The following is a 21976-nucleotide window of genomic DNA, read 5'->3' on the forward strand; positions in this document are numbered from 1 at the left end:
TATAATTGTTATAATAAATAAAAATTTTAAATAGCAAAGTTGCTCCAAATTTAGGCAACTTATATTTCTTCGTTGCAATGTTGCAGATTTATTGAAATTGAAAGTCGCGCAACGTTGTAATATCTCCAGCTTTGACGGACAGGACTGCCCTAACCTAACCTCTTCAGTTTTTAATCTGGAACATTGAACAACTTTTAAATGATTGCACAATTTTAGGACCATTTATCACCATCTTAAAACGAAATAAAGACAATGAAAATTACCGTAAATAAATCTAGTCCCCCTTTAGGTGAGTTTAAAGCCAATACGTTACTTAATTCTTCATAATATATCAACATGCTTTTTTCAGGAGGCTTATTTCTTGCCGAATATGTAAAATTAGTTAAAAGCATCCCCTTGGAAATTTCATGGGGTTCAGAGACGGTTGTCGAAAATACGAGTTGCAAAAATAGCAATGATGTAGCAAGGACTATTGCCAGATCATTTTGTCCAGAGCTGTATGGATCTTCAGCTCTTGAAACAACAGAAGTAGATAACTGGTTAACGCTTTCCCTTGGTCCACTTAATAATAGAAGCGAAGTTACCGGTGTCTTAGAAACCCTAAATAAAGTTTTAGGTTCAGTTACTTACTTGGTTGCTAAAAGAATTACTGTTGCTGATTTCATTGTTTTTGGTAGCTTATATAGTAAGTACTAACATTTTTTATAAGATTTATATTCTGAGCACTCATAACTCAAGTTATTTCAGGCCTTAAAATGACATATGGCCCTGAAAATTTCAGTTTTATAATTGTAAATGTGTTTTAAATCAAACATATGGTTAGAGAAATTGGGAATAAGCTTAAAATGTGTAAACCAATCTAATAAAAAAGATTCCGTTATCCATAAGAAATAAGTCATCTTGATCAGTTGGCGCTGCAGCTCTTCAAGAACATTGGCCTGCCTCAAAAAGTTCTTCCATTCTGTCTTCTCTATCTTCTTATTCCAATCTTCCTACATATCGTCCAGATATCTGAGATTATGTTGCCCCCTTCTTCTTCTGACAGGCCTATTTAGCATAGTTATTTTTACAGGATCATTTTCATCCATCCACATAATGTCACCCATAGACAATTTATTTTGATGGTTTTCATGATATCTGTATCATCAAAAAGTCCAGAGTTAAAAATTATATGACCTTCTCCACAGACCCTGTTCGTTAACTTTCCCATATATGGTACACATTGGATTTTCACAGAGATCGTAGTAACTCTTCATCACAATATTTATTTTGTCATTTGCCCATTTTTAATTCTCAATTTTTCCTTAAATTTTTTATTGTATTTCCTGCAGAGCTAAAATTTGTAGTTCATATTTTTTCATTTTTAGACTATTATTGCATAATATATTTTATTTATTTAATATGCTCTACAGGCCTTGTAGGCCTAGAGCTTTACAATTTTACATAATACACATGATAGTATAAACTAATGTCTTATTATATGACTCTAATGTCTATGTGAAAATTTGTGCACTATGGCTCTCCACTGTATCCTATTTTTCGCCATCTCTTTCCAGTCTGTAATTTCCATCGATCCTATATCTTCCTGAAACTTTTCTTGTCATCTTTTTCTTGGTCTACCTCACCTCCTTGTCCCAACTGGTCTTCTTAGCAGTACCATCTTTGGGATTCTTGCATGATATACCAGGATCCGATTTTAATGGGCTTTATTCTTTTCCTCCTATTACATTTCTTTTTTCGTCTGTGTGTCTTGTTTTGTTATTTCCTATATACAGTGATGAGCATGCTAATAACCAGGAAAAAACGCAAAAGGTGGAAAACGTAATATGTTGTAAAAAGAGATGAAACTAGTAGAGGTGTAAAATGATCGATAGGAACGTATAAATTTAATTTAATTACATGGTTCCTCACCTTTAGATATCTGTGACAGTTGTCATACTCCTCCGATACATCTACAGGTGGGAAAATATGTAATTCAATTTAAATTTAAGGTTCCTATCGATAATTTTACACCTCTACTAGGTTCTTCTCTTTTTATTTCACAACTTATATTTTCTGTCTTTTGCATTATTTTGCTGGTTTTTCTACACAACCCAATATAAACAGTCAATTTATTTGTTTTCATTTAAGTAAAAAACTTGTTATTTCAGCAAACAAACACTGGAATGATTTAACCAAATCTAAATCGGCACCAGTTAATGTTGTTCGTTGGTACGACTTTCTACATGCACAAGAAGCTGTTATGAACATTTTAAATAACCTACCCCAAGATGTAGCAGCTTCGTTGACACAAGCAGAAAAACAAGTTAGTCAAGAGAAAAATACTAATATTGGTAATCGAAATCAAGAGGGAAAATTTGTCGATTTGCCTTTTGCAGAGATGGGTAAAGTTATTGTCAGGTTTCCACCAGAAGCATCAGGGTAGGTATTGATAAAGACCATCACTGTTAACTAATACATTATAATACTTGAGTCAGTGTAAACAAAAATGTTTTAAGTTATGAAAACAATTTTTACGTAAAACTGGAAAAGACAATGTATTAATCATTTAAATTAAGTAATACCAAAAAATTTGGGGGCGTTTTTGACACTTCTAGAAGTAATTTAATATTTATATTCTTCATCAAAATGCCAAAAATGAAAAAAAAAACATAGATTATTTTTGTTTACACTGATTCACTTGTCGTAAGGTCTCGAGTTAATTTCAAAATTAATGTTTTTAATTAATTTTTAAAATTGACATTCTTAGCAAAATTCAGCTTATTCATATGATTTTTAGAGGTTCAGTCGTGTTTTTGTCTCTAGCGACTGGAGTACTTATAATTTTTGTATTTGCAACATGACTTCAGCATCTTAAAGATTGGAAAACACTGATCTAAATTAATAGATATTTTCCATTTTTAGTTATTTGCACATTGGCCACGCCAAAGCTGCCCTTCTCAACCAACACTATCAGGAAGCTTTCCAGGGGAAACTTATTTTACGTTTCGATGATACTAATCCTGCCAAAGAAAATGTGCATTTTGAAAACGTTATTCTGGAAGATGTAGCAATGTTACAGATTAAACCCGACATATTCACGTATACCTCAGATTACTTTGAACTTATGTTAGAGTTATGTGAAAAAATGATGAAAGAAGGAAATGCCTATGTAGATGATACTGAACCAGAGGAAATGAAAACTCAAAGAGAACAAAAAATCGAGTCAGTCAACAGGAATAATGGTATGTATTGGTTCTTTAACATTTTTCCATAGAATAGTCATCATTGTCATTGTCTCTACAACCCATGGTGGGTTTTGGCCCGTTCCAGAATCAGCTTCCATTCCTTCCATAGAATAGTAGAACAATCAATTTTTGTAGAAAATAGTTCACTTCAAGTATGGTTCTTTCAAATCCTCTGGGATTCTAAATTCACCTCTTTACATACTGTGTAATGGGCACTCCACTAGAAAGTGTTTTATTGTTGGCAGGGTCTCGTAAGCATAACATTCCAGTTGGGTATCTCTTATCATCAGATGTCCATGCATGAGGTGACTATAACCAAACCGTAGTTGTGTGATTAACACCTGAGAAAAACGATTTTTAGAACCATCAGACCATGGTTGAAATGTTGGTTTTATCTCAAGTAATTTTGCCTGTTTTTTGTGCCAGTTGATATTCCCATATGTCAACTATTTTGCTGTGGAACTATCACTGTAGTTCACTAGTTTTTGCATATATAGTTGCATCCTCTGTTTATCTGCCAGATCTTTTCCTGGGATTCCAATATGAGATGGCACCCACAGGAAAGCAATGTTTCTGTGATTTCGATTGTGCAGTTCTTGTCTAACGAGTTTGGCCACAGGATGTGAAGAATCGGTTTCATAGATGACTTCTAAAGAATTTCGTGAGTCTGTAATTATTAGGAAGTTAATTTCAGGACCTTTTGTAACGTGACATATGGAATTGCAAAGAGTTCTGTTAAGATAGTATTACTCATTTTCTTGATGATTGGTTTCTTTCTTATTTTCTCTTTGAACTCAATTTCAAAACGATTTGGTATTAAGGATATTAAATTAACACTATAAACATTTTAGATGTTCAGAAGAATTTTGCTATGTGGGAAGAAATGAAAAAAGGTACCGAGAAAGGTCAGAAGTGTTGTGTTCGAGCCAAAATGTTTATGGATTCTCCCAATGGCTGCTTAAGGGACCCTACCATATACAGATGTAAAAATGAACTTCATCCACGAACAGGAAGTAAATATAAGTAAGTAATGAAAGGGTTCTGAATCATTCATTCCTGGGGATATTAGGGACAAAATTATACTTATCGTCTTGGGCTGTTTCTTCTGTAGGGGCATCTTCTATTCTGATATAGGATATCATTCTATTAACTGCTTTGTAATACTTTTTCTCTCATTTTACTATTCACCATAAAGTCTGTTCATTTTCATACTGTACTGTACATACTAAAATTTTTGTCCTGAATGTTTCCTGGATTTCTCCATCCTATTTCCAGCAAAGCTAAAATTTCTAATTCTTCCTGTGGCATGTTAATTTGAATATTAAAAAATAACATAATATTTGAATATGTACGTAATTATTATGTGATAACATTTAAGAACAATAAATATTTTATTTTTAGGGTTTACCCTACATACGATTTTGCTTGTCCGATTGTCGATGCCATAGAAGGAGTAACTCACGTCTTGCGGACAATGGAATACCATGACAGAGATCATCAATTTTACTGGTTTATCGAAAAATTGGGATTAAGAAAACCACATATTTGGGAGTATAGCAGACTATCCATGACAAATACAGTACTTAGTAAAAGGAAATTAACGTGGTTTGTCAATGAAGGACAAGTAGATGGATGGTAAGTTAATAATATTTTTTTTTTATTTACAAAAACCTACTTTTATCTAGTAAGAATATTGACTTATTTGTTAATTTGGTTTGAAGAAATTAAAAATAAAAAAATATATATAGAAAAAGAACATAATATAATAAAATAATAATAACAAAAAAAAAATAGAAACAAAAAAAGAAAAGAAAAATAAATAAAAACAAGTAAAAAATATCAAAAAAAAATAGAAGTAAAAAAAGTGATTACCACAAATTAAAATATATAATAAACAAGCTAAAAATGCGAGCATTATCATAACGAAAACTGTGTTTATTTACGTATTTTAATTCATAATATGGAATATTGCTATTATGAAAAGTTGTTTAGAATTAAAAATTATGTTTTAATGTGCATTTATATCATTATAATTTAAATGTTGTGAACTATAATGGTACTTTACTCTTGATCGAAATTCATATTTTTTATACCTCGTATAAAATTAATAAAATTTGATATAAAATATGGTGGTTGCATCATAAATCTTAGACCATGACGAGCTTTATATGAAGAATAACTTTTCTTCGTCAAATTAAAAATAAAAGAGTTATAAATGAAAATGTTGGTATCCATAATTTGAGAAAAATCTTCAAATATTTTTTTTCCATTAGAAGGATGTAATTGTACATATCAGACCATAACTTTTTATTCCAAACAACATTTCATATAGTCGGTTCGCTAAACTCAGACACAACTGGCTAGTGATTTTAGTCAGTAATTTTACCAATTTGGCAAAAAAAGTAATTACTAAATAGTTAATAATTACTAAATAATTAGTAATCTTGACAATTTTGCCAAAATTGGCAAAAAACAAAAAAATTACCTACTAAAATCACTAGCCAGTTGTGTCGAGTTTAGCGAACTGACAAATAACAATTTTCATTTCATAACAAATGGAATAGTCCATTTATCATTAGGTACTCCAATTAAAGGCGAGGCCGTATACTCGTGTAAACCTTTTTAAAGTTGTTAACAAATTATTGCTTTCAAAATATACTCAAATTGTATTTTTGAACATCGTATTTGTTTTATATAATAATTAAATTCACTATCAAATGTCAATCATATTTTATTAATACTTTATTTAAAATTTAGTTTGACATTCACGAAGTGTCAAACTCAAATAATGTAAATAACCTACGATTTGCTTAACAAATTCAGATTAAAAAACTAGCCTACTTACTAGCAACGATTTCAGCTGGACGTGTAGTGTGTCGGCAGAAAATAAAAGGATTGTGACGTTACATTTTAGATTTTTGGGGGCGATTATCTCGAAAACGGTTAGAGATATCGAAATGCCGTTTCCAGATTTGGATTCAGAAGACAAAACTACATAGGAATCCATCGATAAATCTACTCTAAGTATTGCAGGAGCGGCAACGCAATAACACACAGACTTTGCGAATTTATAAACGAAAAGTTTTCGTTGAAAAAAAATATAATATAATAATATGTTGTATCAAAAAAATAATATTGTAGTACTTACGTTATGAAATAAGAAATTTATGACTATGAATCTGCAATCAATCACAAACAAGTCTGGCTAATTGGCTCTGCCAAAGCCATTTTTCAAGCAAAAAAAAATATTGACTGAGCAGTAATATGGTTCTTCCACTCTATCTTTTCCTGTGCATGAAATTATTCACGAATTACTAATTTTATACTAGGTCTCTTTTTTACTCACAGAAAGTAGTATCACAAAATTAAGCCGCTTGTCTAATCAGCGTCTATTGAAGGAACATACTTTAAAGTTTTAATTTGCCAAATTCGAAAAAGATTGTCTTTCAAAGGAATCGTTTACAAAGCTTCAAAATGTAGTCCTTAAAATCTGCCGGCTTTGGAACTTTCTAGCGCGATGGAAGGAGAAGGAGCTGTTAACTGTATCTGTGGTTCTTGTTTATGGATTTCGACTATTCTTTTTTAATTGTGTTCTACTTTTTGCGTACATTACGAAAAATTTTGGAGAAAATCATATTCATAAACTATGGTAGCAATTTGATTTTTAACATCATATTATTTTAGGGATGATCCTAGGATGCCAACGGTTCGCGGTGTCCTAAGACGAGGTATGACAGTGCAAGGACTAAAAGAATTCATTATTGCTCAAGGTTCGAGCAGATCCGTTGTGTTCATGGAATGGGACAAAATTTGGTCATTCAACAAAAAGGTAAATAAACAAACATATTTTAAAATAACACAGAAAACTACCATTTCCATTTTAGGTCATTGATCCTATTGCACCAAGATACACAGCTGTGGATGTAAATGATCCTGTACCAGTTTTGGTAAAAGGAGTCAAGGAAGAATGTTTATCCGTACCCAAACATCCTAAGAATGCTGAAGTTGGTAACAAATCAACGTGGTTGGGTCCAAAAATTCTGATCGATAGAGTAGATGCAGAAGCCTTAAAGGAAGGTGAAAATACGACATTTATTAATTGGGGAAATTTGATGATTACTAAAATTAATAGGTAAGTTTTCTGGTTCTTACTTTCATCAAAATCATCGGCTTTACAACCCCTGGTGTGTCTTGGCCTACTCTAGAATCAACTTCCATTCCTTCCTATTCTTCATCTTGGTTTTAAAATTTTGTGTCTTCTCCTCACTCCATCCGGTCTCTGGCTATAAATGTGTTTCGACGGCTCCATCTTTTTCATTCTAAGTGGTCTATTAATATAAATGTCTTTGTTTTTATGCGTTAATAGTTCTTCAAAGTGTTGTTTTCATCTTTTAGCTATTTGTTTTGTTTCCGTTATTATTTTTATCTTTAATGCTGCATATTTCATGTTTTCTTTTAGTGTTCTTATCGTTTTTAGTGTTCTATAGAATATACAGGGTGTCCCCGAAGATAGTGCGTTCCTTAAAGGTATAGGTAGAAGGCACCATGTAGAGCAAAAAAGTATTATAACATTTTTTTCTAAATGCAACTGTTTGGCTAAAAAAACAAAATACATTTTGGTATGCAAATTGAAATCTGAAAACTATGTATACAAAAATCGAACAATCACAATTCAAAAATAGTAGCAGCATTTTAGCCATACGTATTTACATTAAACTCTGTCTTCATCCTAAACAAACGAACAAATTCTTGTTTTGTTGGATTTTCAAACATGGGGTGGTACAATTATTTTGCAGGTGTACCTGTCTGACCTACATTTGTGGTGTCAATAAACTAAATCACAAACAGTTCTTGTACAGTGATGCCAAATTAGTTAATTTTATGAAAATAAAAGTTCGCTTATATGACGAACAATATAATTTTTTTTTGGAAACGGTCAACTTTAGAAAAAAATGTTATAGAACTTTTTTGTTTTACATTGTGTATTATATCCATACCTTAAAGGAACGCTCCATTTTCGGGGACTCCATGTAGAATACCTTTTGGTTCCTATCGTTATCTTCTTCCATTTTAACTCGGATTTTTCCCAATTATCTATCTTTGCTGCTATTACTAATGTGTTTCCCTTTTTTCTTTAATTTTTATAGTTATTGTAATTCTCGTTTGTTTTATCTTTCAGATATTGTTTCCATGCTTTTTTCTCCACTTTTACTTTATTCTTTCCTTTTTTCTGTGGACCACCACGCTGTCTATTTCTTTGTTGAGTATTTTTTACTTGTTCCACATACTTCCTTAGCTGCATCCAATAGTTGTTGTTCTTATAGTTTTTTTGTCCCATAGGTTGTTTATGTCATTATTACCTTGTGTTTCTTTTATTGTTCTAAGATTTTTCTTCTGTTTTATAGACAAAATGGAAATATCGTTAATGTGGAAGCACAACCAAATCTTCAAGACACGAATTTCAAAAAAACATTGAAGCTTACTTGGCTTGCAGAAACAGATAAGGCACCGTTTACTCCAACTTGGTGCGTTTATTTTGATCATATCATTAGTAAAGCAGTGTTAGGAAAAGATGAAGATTTCAAACAATTCATTGGTCATCAAACAAAGGTAATAAACTAGTTTTAGGGCCGGTTGTTCGAACGCTAATCAAAAATGATCATTATCAAATATTTAATTACTGTCACAACTGTCAATGTCAACTTTGATTGGGTTGCTGAAAACATAATTATTGATGACAATTATGAAATTAGTTAATCAATTATGTTAATAATTGTTATGTTAATTGATTAACTAATCTCATAATTATAATCAATTCCGTTTTCAGCAACCCAACCAAAGTTGACATTGACAGTTGTGACAGTAATTAAATATTTGATAGTGATCATTATTGATTAGCGTTCGAACAACCGGCCCTTAAAGTTTCAAAGTTTTGATGTATGTATCCTAATATAATATATAGGATTGTATATGTAGGGTTCGTTAAAGACAATCGTAATAAAAGTCCGTGTGATGTTTAACAGTTTTAATCAATAAAATAGATAACTAAATTATAGATACTATTAAATTGACGAAATGTAAAAGTGTTTGTGTAATTGCGACTAAAATTTTACGAGTTCTCACAAAAGAAAATGGATTTGAAATAATCGTGTTTATCTACTTAATATATGACCGGCTTGTCAATATATAAGTACGTCTTAAACTGCGCGTCCTTTCGATTATTGCCAAATCTAACGTCTTTCCTCAGAATCTCAAAATCGACTGCCGTATTCTTCCCACAATAACCAAAATTCTCTTACTGCTAATCTCCTCTTCTCATGGTTTAATTCACTTTCGTGAGAACTAACCTATTAAAATTGGATCAAAGTTGCGAATGTTATTATTACTTAATTAGGTCTTAAAGATTCAAAGTTAGAAATATTTCGCAGCGGCTACCGTAGTAATCCCAATTCGTTCCACCCATCTGGACCGACGCGACGCAGGTCCATATGTGTCAGACTCTTATTCCGTGTCGTAATAATAATTAAGAAAAAAATATATAGAGAGGAATTTAAAAATATAAGGTAAACTATTTACAATTCTACATATATCCTAATAAGTAATCCATGTTTGAAACAATCTGGCAGTTCATAAATTGCTGTCAATTGTCAAAGATAATATAGCACCTACCTTTGTTGTCAGTAGCAGGTCAGTTAATATTGGCTTATCGGCACTATCGACATCAGCCCCTGACGGGGACGCTACAGCAGAACTCTGGAATACTTCAATAAAATTAAAAATAATATTAAAATAAAACTTTTATTGAGATCAAGTTTCTGGCAATGCCTTCACGGTTTCTATAATTTGCAAACCATAAGAATGCTGAGGCAAAGAAAGCTAGGGGAGATCTGTGAATTGCATCGAACTTCCTGCCTGCTCAGCATGGCAACAATTTCAATGAAAATGTGGTTCCATAGACTGTTAGGAGTAAACTAATAGACATAAATAATAATTTTGTTGTAAAACGAAAACTACAGACATCTTATATTTCAATTCATTCATAGAGTGCCATAAACACCCTAACTTATCGAGGTTTAAAACTTTTATCGAGACCAAGTTTCTGGTAACGCCTTCGAGGTTTCTATAATTTGCAAACCATACGAATGCTGAGGCAAAGAAGGCTAGGGGAGATCTATGAATTGCATCTCAGTTCCTGCCTGCTCAGCGTGGCACAAATTCCAACGAAAACTTGGTCTCACATACTCTGTTAGGAGTAAACTAATAGAAATAAATAATAATTTTGTTGTAAAACGAAAACTAGAGACGACTTATATTTCAATTCAGTTTGAAAATTCACTATTCTTCTTGTTTTCACTTTAGAAAGAAGTTGAAATGCTAGGCGATCCAGAACTGAGAAATTTACAAGTTGGAGACATCATTCAGCTACAGAGACGAGGATTTTTCCGCGTTGATGTGGCTTACAAACCGGCTAATCTACATACTTACAAAGAACAACCAGTTGTACTTTTCCATATTCCTGATGGAAGTGCTAAAGAAAGCATTCCTGGACAAGCTGTAGCCAAATCTAAGACGAATGTTGCTCCAAAAGCTGATAATAAGGTAAGATATAGTTAATTTGACAAGAGCTTGATTTCATCATCATCTGTGACCACTGACAGTCCATGGAAGGCCATTGCCGACCGGTGTTTCTAGGCTCCAAAGTTTTACATGGTGTGGAGGCCAGCCACATGCATAACGTCTAAAAAGTGCTAAACGTTATATCTAAAATATTACTTTCTTGTTTGTCTTTTTTGAGATCTTTTCGGTATTATGTGTGTTTTGCTTGCTTGACTATAGTTGACTATGTTTTCCTTTCCTTTGCTTGTTTTTCCCATTCTCGTATTCCTTGGTTCTTCAAATCCTGTTAGACAGTTGACTTCCTAAGATGGTCCAGCCAGAATATACGTCGACGTCCAGGGCCTCCCTTGCCTCAATCTTGCCTTGTAGAATCAACTGTAGAAGTCGGTATTTATTATTACATACAGGGTGATTGATTAGTAGGGTAAAGCTCAATAGCCGCTATAGTAATAGATAGCAATAAAAGTTAATAACAAAAATTTTAGCCACCTTTGAGCTTCACATTACAAAATTAGTTAGAATGTTACAGGGTGTTCGATAACACAGTGGCAGACCTAACTTATGTTTTTTTAAATGGAACACCCTATATTTTATTTTATATTCGAAATCCTGTTAACTTCTCCATCACAAAAATATAAAGATTTGTAATGTTATACAGGGTATTTACAAAGTTATAACCAATTTTGTATGAAAATCGTAACAAGTTGAACTCCCTGTATAAATAAAAATAAGCACAACAGCAATGGTTTATTAATGCCATATTTTTTTATTTATTGTCAAAATTTTTAAGAATGATTGATATTGCTAACTTTCTTTATATCAAATACAGGGTGAGTCAAAACGCAAGTACATTATTTTCTCGGTAATGTTAAATGGAACACCCTGTATTTTATATCATTATTGAAAAGTAACATTAACGTACTTTCATTTTTATATAACATTCCCTATGCCCAATTTTATTAGTTTTCGAGATATTTTTATTTTTCAGAAATTATTTTAGGTGTTTAAATTTATCTAAATTTTAAGTAAGCCATGACTGAATTGACAATTGAAGAGTACCGATTATCGATCCGGTAATCAATGTAACACTGTAGCAAATAAAGAAATAAAAATAATTTATTAGTAATAGGTACATTTTACAAACAAAAACACAACCACTACATGCAACATTTTTGAAACAATTAAAAACTATCTTTTTATGTAAATGCAATAAATAAACAAAGTAAATTAGTAATAAATTTTTCCAAAAAACACAAACACAAAATACAATATTTTGTGAAGACAATTAAACACTACTTTTGTATGTAAATGTAACAATGTAACATATAAAGAAGGAAACATAATTTATTAGTAATAAATTTTGCAAAAAAACATGTTTGAAAAAATTAGAAGCTACTTTTAATAAAATATTTTTAATATTTAATTACATAAGGTGTTCAAAATTATCTCCTAACACATTTATGTACGCCTAAAAACGATCATTGAATGAGCTACTTAATCTACGGAGCATTTGTAAATTAACACATCGAAATACACTTTGTATTCTATTTTTCATCTCATCCCTTGTTGTTTGAGGTTTTATAAACTTCATTATTAACATAACCCCAAAAAAATCAGTCCAGTTTATTAAATTCTGGTGATTTCGATGGCCACGCTACTGGTCTATTGAAAAATGAAAATATCTCGAAAACTAATAAATTTAGACATAGGGAATGTTATCTAAAAATTAAAGTACGGTAATAGTACTTTTCAAAAGTGATATAAAATACAGGGTGTTCCATTTAAAATTACTGAGAAAATAATGTACTTGCGATTTGACTCACCCTGTATTTGATATAATGAAAATTAGCAATATCGACCATTGTTGAAAATTTTGACAATACGTTAAAAAATATGGCATTAATAAACCATTGTTGTTTTGCTTATTTTTATTTATACAGGAAGTGGAACTTGTTACGATTTTCATATAAAATTGGTTATAACTTTGTAAATACCCTGTATAACATAACAAACCTTTATATTTTTGTGATGGAGAAATTAACAGGATTTCGAATTTAAAATAAAATATAGGGTGTTCCATTTAAAAAAAAAAACATAAGTTAGGTCTGCCACTGTGTTATCGAACACCCTGTAACATTCTAACTAATTTTGTAATGTGAAGCTCAAAGGTGGCTAAAATTTTTGTTATTAACTTTTATTGCTATCTATTACTATAGCGGAGCTATTGAGCTTTACCCTACTAATCAATCACCCTGTATAATGTGGCCGAAAGAAGCCCATTTTCTATTCTTTACGATGTTAATAATTTCTTTGTCTTTTCTTAGCCTCTAAATAATAGTTATGTTAATTGTGTGGTGTTATGATACCCTCAACATACGTCGATAGCACCACATTTCAAACGCCTCTAATCGTTTTATGGCATCTTCCATACTTACTAGTAGTTAAAAAAAACTATATCTCAGAAACTATTGAAGTTGTAATAACATTTTTTAGACAAATTTTGAAGGTATTGTCTTGGCAATAATAGTTACTAAAAAATATTTTTTTTCGTTATTTTACGAAATACAGCCCAATATATAAGTCTATCCTTTTTGCGAAATGGAGGTACATACTTTAGGATTAGAAATTTTTTGTTTAATAATAAACATTTTCAACTATTTATTCCCAAATTTTCATCTTTGATTGATTTTATTGTTTTGGAAAAATTTTGCATTAATTGACCGGACTATTAACTAATCTACTTCTAATTTGCGATGCAACACTACAAGTACCTGTAAGATAATTTTATGCGACCGCGAATAGTTTTTTAGTAGACAGCTCAGCTCCATGTGGCGAATCGGTTGGTAGTGAAAGGTGAAAGGATAAGCATGGTCTACTTAAGTTATTAATCTCCATATGTTTTGTTGAATGATATCGTGCTAAACAACTATTTAAGTTTTTGCTTTTATTTTAATTTTTATCTGTATACTGTATAGTGAGTAGATGATTTGCATATGTATTTTCTTAATAATATATTCTTCAATTATACACTTGTACCTTGGGACAATATTTACTTTTGAAGAATACTTTACGTTATATTTATACCAGAAAATATACAGCGTGTCTACTTAAGTTGGCAACATATGGGAAACTTTTTTTTATTTTAATGTTCTTACTAATTCTTTTTATTCACTGAAAAAAATCTTATTTTTGTAAAAGAATATAAAAAAAATGACAAAACTATAAAATTTATAGTTTTTTTTAAATTTAAAATTTAATAGGTATATTCAACCTTATACCAAAAGAAATGTAATATTGTCTACAAAATATAATACTAATATACAGGGTGTTCCATTAATAAAATTAGAACAATATGGCAACATTTTGATCATTTATTGATAAAGTTAATTTTAATTTATTGACTGTGACAATTGCAGGTATCTGAAATTTTTTTAGAGAAATGGAGTAAAAATATTAGATATATATTTTTTAAATACTCACAAAAACAAAAACTAAAGTATTTTATTCAATAATATGGTGTCTTATAAAACAATATTTTTCTTTACTTATACAGAGATGAACATTGCGTTTGTCACACGTCAATATAGAAATGTCACATGAAATATAGAAACCTAGATTTCAAAAAATTAAATATTTTGTTAAAAAGCTGTTAGATTGCAGCACAAGTGCTCATTAGACGAAATAGAATGTCCATAATCGAGGACAATGTGTAAAATCCATAGATATGTATAATAACTAGTAGATTAGGCAACGTATGGGCCGCTCTGTGCATCTAGGAGTAACGCCAATATTAAGGATTGAGTGGTCTAACCATCTTTGTCTGTAACATGCGCGGGGTCGCTTGGTTAAAAGAGATAGATAGACCATCGATCGACTGTCTCCGCGTTACGTTTTTTGCTGAGTATGCCTTGTCTACCCTTAATATGTCTACAGTAAAAACACATGAAGCTACATACAACAAATTATAGAATAGGTTCATATAGTGAACGAAAGGGTTAAATAAATTACATTGTTTGTCTATTAATAATGTATCCTGTTTTTTCAGGTCACAAGTAAATCGGCTACAGATCTAAATAATGAAATCATAAAACAAGGAGATGCTGTTCGCAAGTTAAAGGAGCAAAAAGCAGCGAAGGCTGATATTGACACAGCCGTGAAAGTACTATTGACTTTAAAAGCTGAGTATAAAGCTGTCGCTAATACTGACTGGAAACCTGGTTGTGTACCTCCTACAGCTTCAGTTTCTAAGACTGATTCTGCTATTAGTGACGAGATCAATGCGAAAATCGCAGCACAGGGCGAAAAGGTTAGTTTTTTTAAACATATGTATTTAATCCATTTGTGGTTATGCTCTAGATTTAATAATATATCCTTTAGTAGTTAGTCCTTCTATCTTATTTTTGGTCTTTCTCTTGGTCTGTTTATTACTGATTTCTCCAATTCGTTATCCTCCTAATTAGTGCGGCTTCTTCTCTTCTTTGTATATGTCCAAACTATCAGTTTTTGTGCTTTAATAAATTTTACTTTCTTTCCCTTCAGTTACTTCCCATTTCATTTCATGGTTTATCAGTCTTCTATATTCTCCTTGTTCTGTCTTTATTGGGCCGTATATTCTTCTCATAATTTTTCTCTTAGTTTTTCTAAAGATCACCGGTGTAATTATTGATTTATTTGGTCTTTCTTTTTTTGCTTAAGTTGTTGTCTTTAAGTAGTCGATATTTCCATATCTTCTTCCTGTTTAACAATGTTTTTCCATTCTGTCCTGTCGGATACTTTCCTTTCTCCACTGACTGATGTTTACGGTTTTAATATCTCCCTCTACGTCGTCTATCCATTTTTTACGGGGCCTTCCTCTTGTTCTATTTCCTTGGGGCTTCCATCTCTGGATTATTTTTACAGCTCGATTATGTGACATTCTTTCTAAGTGACCAAGCCAGTTTAGTATTTGTGACTTTACAAATCCAACAATATCTACGCTCTGCATTGGTTCATCCAGCTCGTGGTTAATTTTAATTCTCCACGAAGCATCGCTGCAATGTGTTGGTGCAAATATCTTCTTTAGTATTTTGCGCTCAAATATTCTCAGTTGATTTTCATCAGTGGTTGAGAGGGTCCACGTTTTACATCCATGTGTGACTACTGGTCTAATTACTGTTTTGTAGATTCTAAGCTTAGACTCACATTTCAGTAACTTACTTTTCAGTAAGTTTTTGTATTCATAAAACCACTTACTACCGCTAAGTATCCGTATAGACCAGTAAGGATCTGTTTTTAGGTGGATGTGAGAGGTGGCATTCAGATTTTTTCGGATAAAGTTAGGTGATAACTTCGTTAATAATAATTGATTTATGCTCCCTCTCAAATATGCCCGGAACATTAATAAAAAAAAAAAAAAAATATTTAAAAATTTCAAAAAATTTCGTTTTTTTTTCTACTTTTTTTGCTTATAACTTTAAAACGATTCATTTTGGAACAAAGTCGTATAGGAATAAAACAAAGACAATTAAATTTTCTATCAGATGCGATTGGTTAAAAATGTCTTAATTTATCACCCTTGCTGCAAAATAGCAATAAATATAAAATAAGGGGGCAAAACAAGCCTGTCCTTATTCAATGATTTTCCATCACTTAGGTTACACTTGGAACCTTTCTAATTCGCTTAGAAAATTTTTGTAATGTGCTAAAACCGTACACCAAATTTCATTAAAATGGACTTACTAGATTTTGAATAATAATTTTGCAATCTAAACATTTTTTAAAAAATTAAAATTTTTTAAAATCTTGCACAACAAAAACTAGAACCGTTGATTGATAAATATAGGGGGAAGATACGAAACCATGTGCATTATTTTGTTCCCTTTAAAATCTGCCTGTATAGTGGCGCGCCTAGCGTAAATTTGTTGAAGCTAGCCAAGAACAAGCACTTATTCTACGTGGTCCGTATTCAAAATTTTAACGCACAGTCGCTATCATATTAATCTGTATTAATACCTGCTTTCTGCAAAAACGTTGAAAATATAAATTAACTATAGAGTTTTTTCACTAGTCTTGACCTCACAAGTAAATACTTTTCGAGTTATTTGCGCCTGAATATATTCATGTTTCAAAAAAAGTATGTTTCATGAGGAAATAAGGAAGTATTTCGCCAAAAAAAATATTCATAGCAAAAATACAGCTTATAAAAAAATGAAAAAAATGTTTTATATATGGCATATGAAGTCGTAGACTCAGTAAGAGCAGAGTTGTAGCTAATAAAAAAAAAGTAGGTTCTTATTCGTCAAATTCCAAATTGAATATTTCTACGTGAAATAACCAAAAAATTAAGCACTTTTCGGGGAAAAATCATCATAACTTTTTTAAATTGTTTAAAAACAGCTTTATTTTTTTAAGTTTCTAGTAAAAGTTGCACACAAAATAAAGTTGATCCCTTTTTTTGTAAACAAAATCTTAAATATCACCTCTTAATTAGCATCCCAGATGAAATTAATCAGACCTATGAATATGACCTTTACACTTTGGGATATTTCGTATCACTGATAATATTATAAAGTTATTTTGAAAAAAAAAAGGCATTTTTCTTTCAAAACAAAAAAAACTACTGTAAAACTAAATTTACGATAAAACTTACAGATCATGACAAGGCAAAAACGGCGGGTCCGTTGGGAAAAGTATTCTCATGAGATTTTTTTGCACAATCACATTCGTGAGACATCCCAGAATAAGGTTCAAGAAGTCGCCCACGTGAAAAGTGGTTCAATTTTTTTAACAATTTTTTTTAATCAAATTGTAAAAATCAATATTTTGGGCTCGTACATTTTTTTTGTAGGTTTTTTGGACCATTCTGGATAAAAAAGGTCTCTTATTATTTTTCTCTAAAGTTGATCGTTTTCGAGTTATAAGCAATTTAAAATTGAAAAAAAAAACGAAAAATGGCGATTTTCAAGGCTTAATAACTCAGTTAAAAGCTACTATTATAAAAGTCAGAAAGTGACTAAATCAAAGTTTAATGCCCCCCCCCCCTACAAGATCCTGAAGAAATTTTTGTCATTATTTTATTACTAAGCTGTTATTTTTAAGTAATAATACACGAGGTAGGCGGCCATAAATGTGAGTGCAAGTAAGATGCACAATTGGACTGCCGGAGTGGCATCTCTCTCGCACTCAGCATTTACGGCCGGCAACCACGTTCATGACGCTCAATATTATTACTTAAAAATAACAGCTTAGTAATAAAATAATGACAAAAATTTCTTCAGGGCCTTGTAGGGGGGGCATTAAACTTTGATTTAGTCACTTTCTGACTTTCATAATAATAAATTTTAACCGAGTTATTAAGCCTTGAAAATCGCCATTTTTCGTTTTTTTTTCAATTTTAAATTGTTTATAACTCAAAAACGATCAACTTTAGAGAAAAATTTTTAGAGACCTTTTTTATCCAGAATGGTCCAGAAAAACTACAAAAAAATTGTCCGGGCCAAAAATATAGATTTTTTCAATTTGATTAAAAACAATTATTGTTAAAAATAATTTGGCCCACTTTTCACGTGGGCGACTTCTTGAACCTTAGTCTGGGATGTCTCACGAATGTAATTATACAAAAAAATTTCATGTGAATATTTTTCCCAACGAACCCGCCGTTTTCGCCTTGTCATAAGTAAAGTAACTTGTGAAGCGGTAACGATAATTTGATTTTATTCGTCTTGAGGGGCCAAACGAAAAACACAAACGACTTTTTTTTTTGATACATTTTAAATTGTGTTTTGTTGTGATTTATAGCATCTCTTTCGAATTAAAAATTTTACGCAAGTTCCCCTTTAGCGGGTGATTTTCACGATTTTTTAAAACTAGGTTTTACAAAAAAAGGATTAACTTTATTTTCAGCGTAACTTGCTTACTTTTAATGCTACAAACTTTTTTAAAAACAAAAATAAAGCTTTTTAAACACTTTAAAAAAGCTGCGATGGGTTTTCCCCGAAATGTACTTTATTTTTTTTGTTATTTCACGTTGAAACATTTGATTTGGAATTTGACGAATAAGAACTTACTTTTAATTAGCTACAACTCTGCTTATACTGAGTATAAAGATTTCATACAAACGCCATTTTTTAAAGTGAAAAAACTCTAGAACAAAACTTGCTTAGAATTAGTCAGTTTATCCACTTGATAGCTACTAGATAGTATTAGACTTATTGCTAGCTACCTAGCCCTATACAAAGTGACTTTAGAAAGTCCACATCTACATTAGAAAACCTAGTGGATATTGAGTCATTCATGGGTTATTTGGATGTGATCATGTATGTTTGGCTTATGGCTATCTTTTATTATATAACGCGTACCATTTGGGGATTAGATATAAGAATTCTATTAAGTTGTTCAATTCAAGGAAATATATAATTTATTAATAATTTTCTATATAGACGAAACTTTCGAATCGAATAAATAACGTTCTTTTAGACTCAAAAATCCAATTAAACGGCATTCCTCAATGGTCTACTCTTAGTGTTGCACTTTTCCTTATTGCAATCAATCACATTGCTAAATCACTAAAACAAAAAGAGTAATCATCAGTAAAACTCCAAAGAAGCACATTATACTACCGAAAATCTACCTAAAGAATTTGTTCTTCTTCTTTTTCTTTTATATAGGCAGTACTGCCTGTTTTTCTTCAACGGTGCCTTTCATTCTGTCCCTAAATTGTCATTCCATCTTTTCCTTGGGCGTCCCATACTTCTTCTGGCTATTCTTACTATCCTTTATTCAGGCATCCTGCTTAAGCGTTGATTCCACTCTTCTTTTCTATTCTTTACCCAGGCATTTATATTGTCTACCCCACATATGCATTTGATTTCCTCACTTATTACCCTGTCCCGTAGTCCTTTTTCAGCAATCCTTCTTAAGATCTTCATTTCGTTGGTCTCCAGATGTCTTTGTGTTTTGCTTGTATCTGGTCTTGTTTCTGCAGTGTAATTCATAAACTGGTCTAATAACTGACTCATATTATATTCTGGCCTTTGTTTCCACTCTTAGGTGTTTGTTTTTCCAAATTGTGTCGTTTAGGCATCCGGCCGTTCTACTGGCTTTAATTATTTGTTCTTTAACCTCTTCTTCGATATTGTTGTCGGGTGATAGATTAATTTATTATTAATCCAAGGTATTTGAAAGTCATTACTTGTATAATTTGATTGTCCAATTTGCATTTTATTGATTCTGTGGATATTACTAAGTTTTTTGTTTTTTTAGGCTGATATTTTCATATTCATTTCTTTTGCGTTAATGTTGAACTCGTGCAGTATTCTTTGTAGGTCGACTTTGCACTCTGCTACTAACACGGTGTCATCAGCGCAACAGAGTTTTTTTATCTCTTTATAGCCCATTTTGTACCCTCTTTTTTTCTTCACTTGTTTTATTATTGCATCCAACTTTATTTTAAACAGTATGGAGGGTTTAGTGAATCTCCTTGCCTGATTCCTGTGTTTGCTTCTATGGGTTCTGTTATTCATTCACTTTCATTTCTATTTTATTTCTTACATGTATGTTTTCTATCAGTTTTATGATATCCAGTGGTAAATTTTTGTTATATAGTAGGTGTATCGTATCTTTTAATTGTATTCTATCAAACGCTTTCTCTAGGTCTATGAAATAGAAAAAGGCTGGCTTATTATATTCTAATGATTTCTCCGCTGTTTGCCTTATTACAAAAACTGCATCGTTACATGATCTTCCACTTCTAAATCCTTGTTGTTGAACCGATATATTTAAGCACCATTATTTTCTCCATCAGTATTTTTGTTGTGAGTTTCAGTATAATAGTGCTCAGTAAATTTATCCCTCTATATTTACTGTGGTCTGCCCTATCACCGTTCGTAAATAACGCTATCATTTGAGTGGTTCTCCATTCTTGACGTAAGACAATATACACTCACTCCGACTGTCAGCTTAAACGGCCTCAACTTAATGAAAAATATCTCCCATAAAAAATGGGATGGCGACTTCCAAACTCTTATGACTGTTCACTGAAAGTTGGATTTCTACCTGAGATACAATATGATAAAGTGTTACGTTTGGCTTTTTCTCTTGTATGGAATGAAAGCATGGATATTAAAGGCCGGCTCCATTAAACAAAAGAAGCCTCGGAGGTGTTACCAGAGAAGGTTCCCATTATTTTTAAAATGGTAGGATATAGAGTAACATCTTTTGATGTTGTTTTATGTGCTATTAGATTGAAAACTTAGTTTTTTTTATCATGGACATATTTAGGGACATATTACGAGGAGAACGATATACGGCAACTGGTAATCAAAGGAAAGATAGAGGGTAAGAGAGGTCTAGGAAAAGATGTCATGGCTGCGTAATGTCCGCCGAATGATATTAATGAAATTACTCTTAATAGAATAATGTAGGTAATCGTGACTATCTAATATCTCACCTGACGATACAATCCACGGTGGACGCCTACGCAGAAATACAAGGCACCTTTAAGAAGTAAAGTTAATAATAAATAATTCAATAAGTATACTTAGTCACGATTTTCCCCCTAACTCGGAAAATATCGACCGCATGAAAAAACTTGTAAGAAATTGTAGGAAATCGCAACAACTTAAGTCCTTACCATTTTTTCGAAGAGTTTAAAGTGGCCGAGCGGTTTACTTAGTCAATTTTATATTAAGTAAATACCGTTGCAATATCTTCAAACAAAATATACAATCATCAGAAGAGACTGTAATTAACGAAAATACCTACCTAATTTTTTATCAAGATTATGAGGCAAATAAGATAAATGTACAATATCTAAAATCACCCAGTGAGTATTTTTCTCGTTAAATAATTTTTTTATTTGGAATATTCAATGATTTCTTTCAAGAATTCAAATTAAAAGACAAATTACAACTACAATTCTTGTTAATTTAAAAACGAGTTTAGAAAGTAATAGGTGCTAACTTCAATAATTATTTTAAAGATTGTCATGCTCATGCCACTATTATCGTTGAATAGTTGAATGATAACTCAAATATAAATGAATGAAAAGAAATAAATACGTTCTATTATAATCCAGTCGGCCGACCCCAAATTCCGATAACCAAAGCTACCTGAATACGTCTCATCGTTGTCTCAGGTAAATTCAATCTCGCACC

General features: G+C 31.6%; 1 protein-coding gene across 2 annotated transcripts in view; it reads left to right on the forward strand.

The window, feature by feature from the left end:
- The first annotated feature begins 105 nt into the window (after positions 1 to 105).
- The window catches only part of LOC114329815 (bifunctional glutamate/proline--tRNA ligase), a 34908-nt gene continuing 13037 nt past the window's right edge, over positions 106 to 21976 (forward strand). For both annotated transcript variants that reach the window (XM_028279053.2, XM_028279063.2), the window contains exons 1-11: positions 106 to 289; positions 350 to 685; positions 2151 to 2421; positions 2905 to 3224; positions 4079 to 4250; positions 4629 to 4862; positions 6912 to 7056; positions 7112 to 7359; positions 8633 to 8837; positions 10587 to 10826; positions 14890 to 15150. In XM_028279053.2, coding sequence (XP_028134854.2) covers positions 253 to 289; positions 350 to 685; positions 2151 to 2421; positions 2905 to 3224; positions 4079 to 4250; positions 4629 to 4862; positions 6912 to 7056; positions 7112 to 7359; positions 8633 to 8837; positions 10587 to 10826; positions 14890 to 15150 — 2469 coding nt within the window. In that variant the 5' untranslated portion in view covers positions 106 to 252. The remainder of the gene's footprint in view (positions 290 to 349; positions 686 to 2150; positions 2422 to 2904; positions 3225 to 4078; positions 4251 to 4628; positions 4863 to 6911; positions 7057 to 7111; positions 7360 to 8632; positions 8838 to 10586; positions 10827 to 14889; positions 15151 to 21976) is intronic.

Source organism: Diabrotica virgifera, chromosome 5 (genome assembly GCF_917563875.1).
Source record: "Diabrotica virgifera virgifera chromosome 5, PGI_DIABVI_V3a".
Lineage (NCBI taxonomy): Eukaryota > Metazoa > Arthropoda > Insecta > Coleoptera > Chrysomelidae > Diabrotica > Diabrotica virgifera.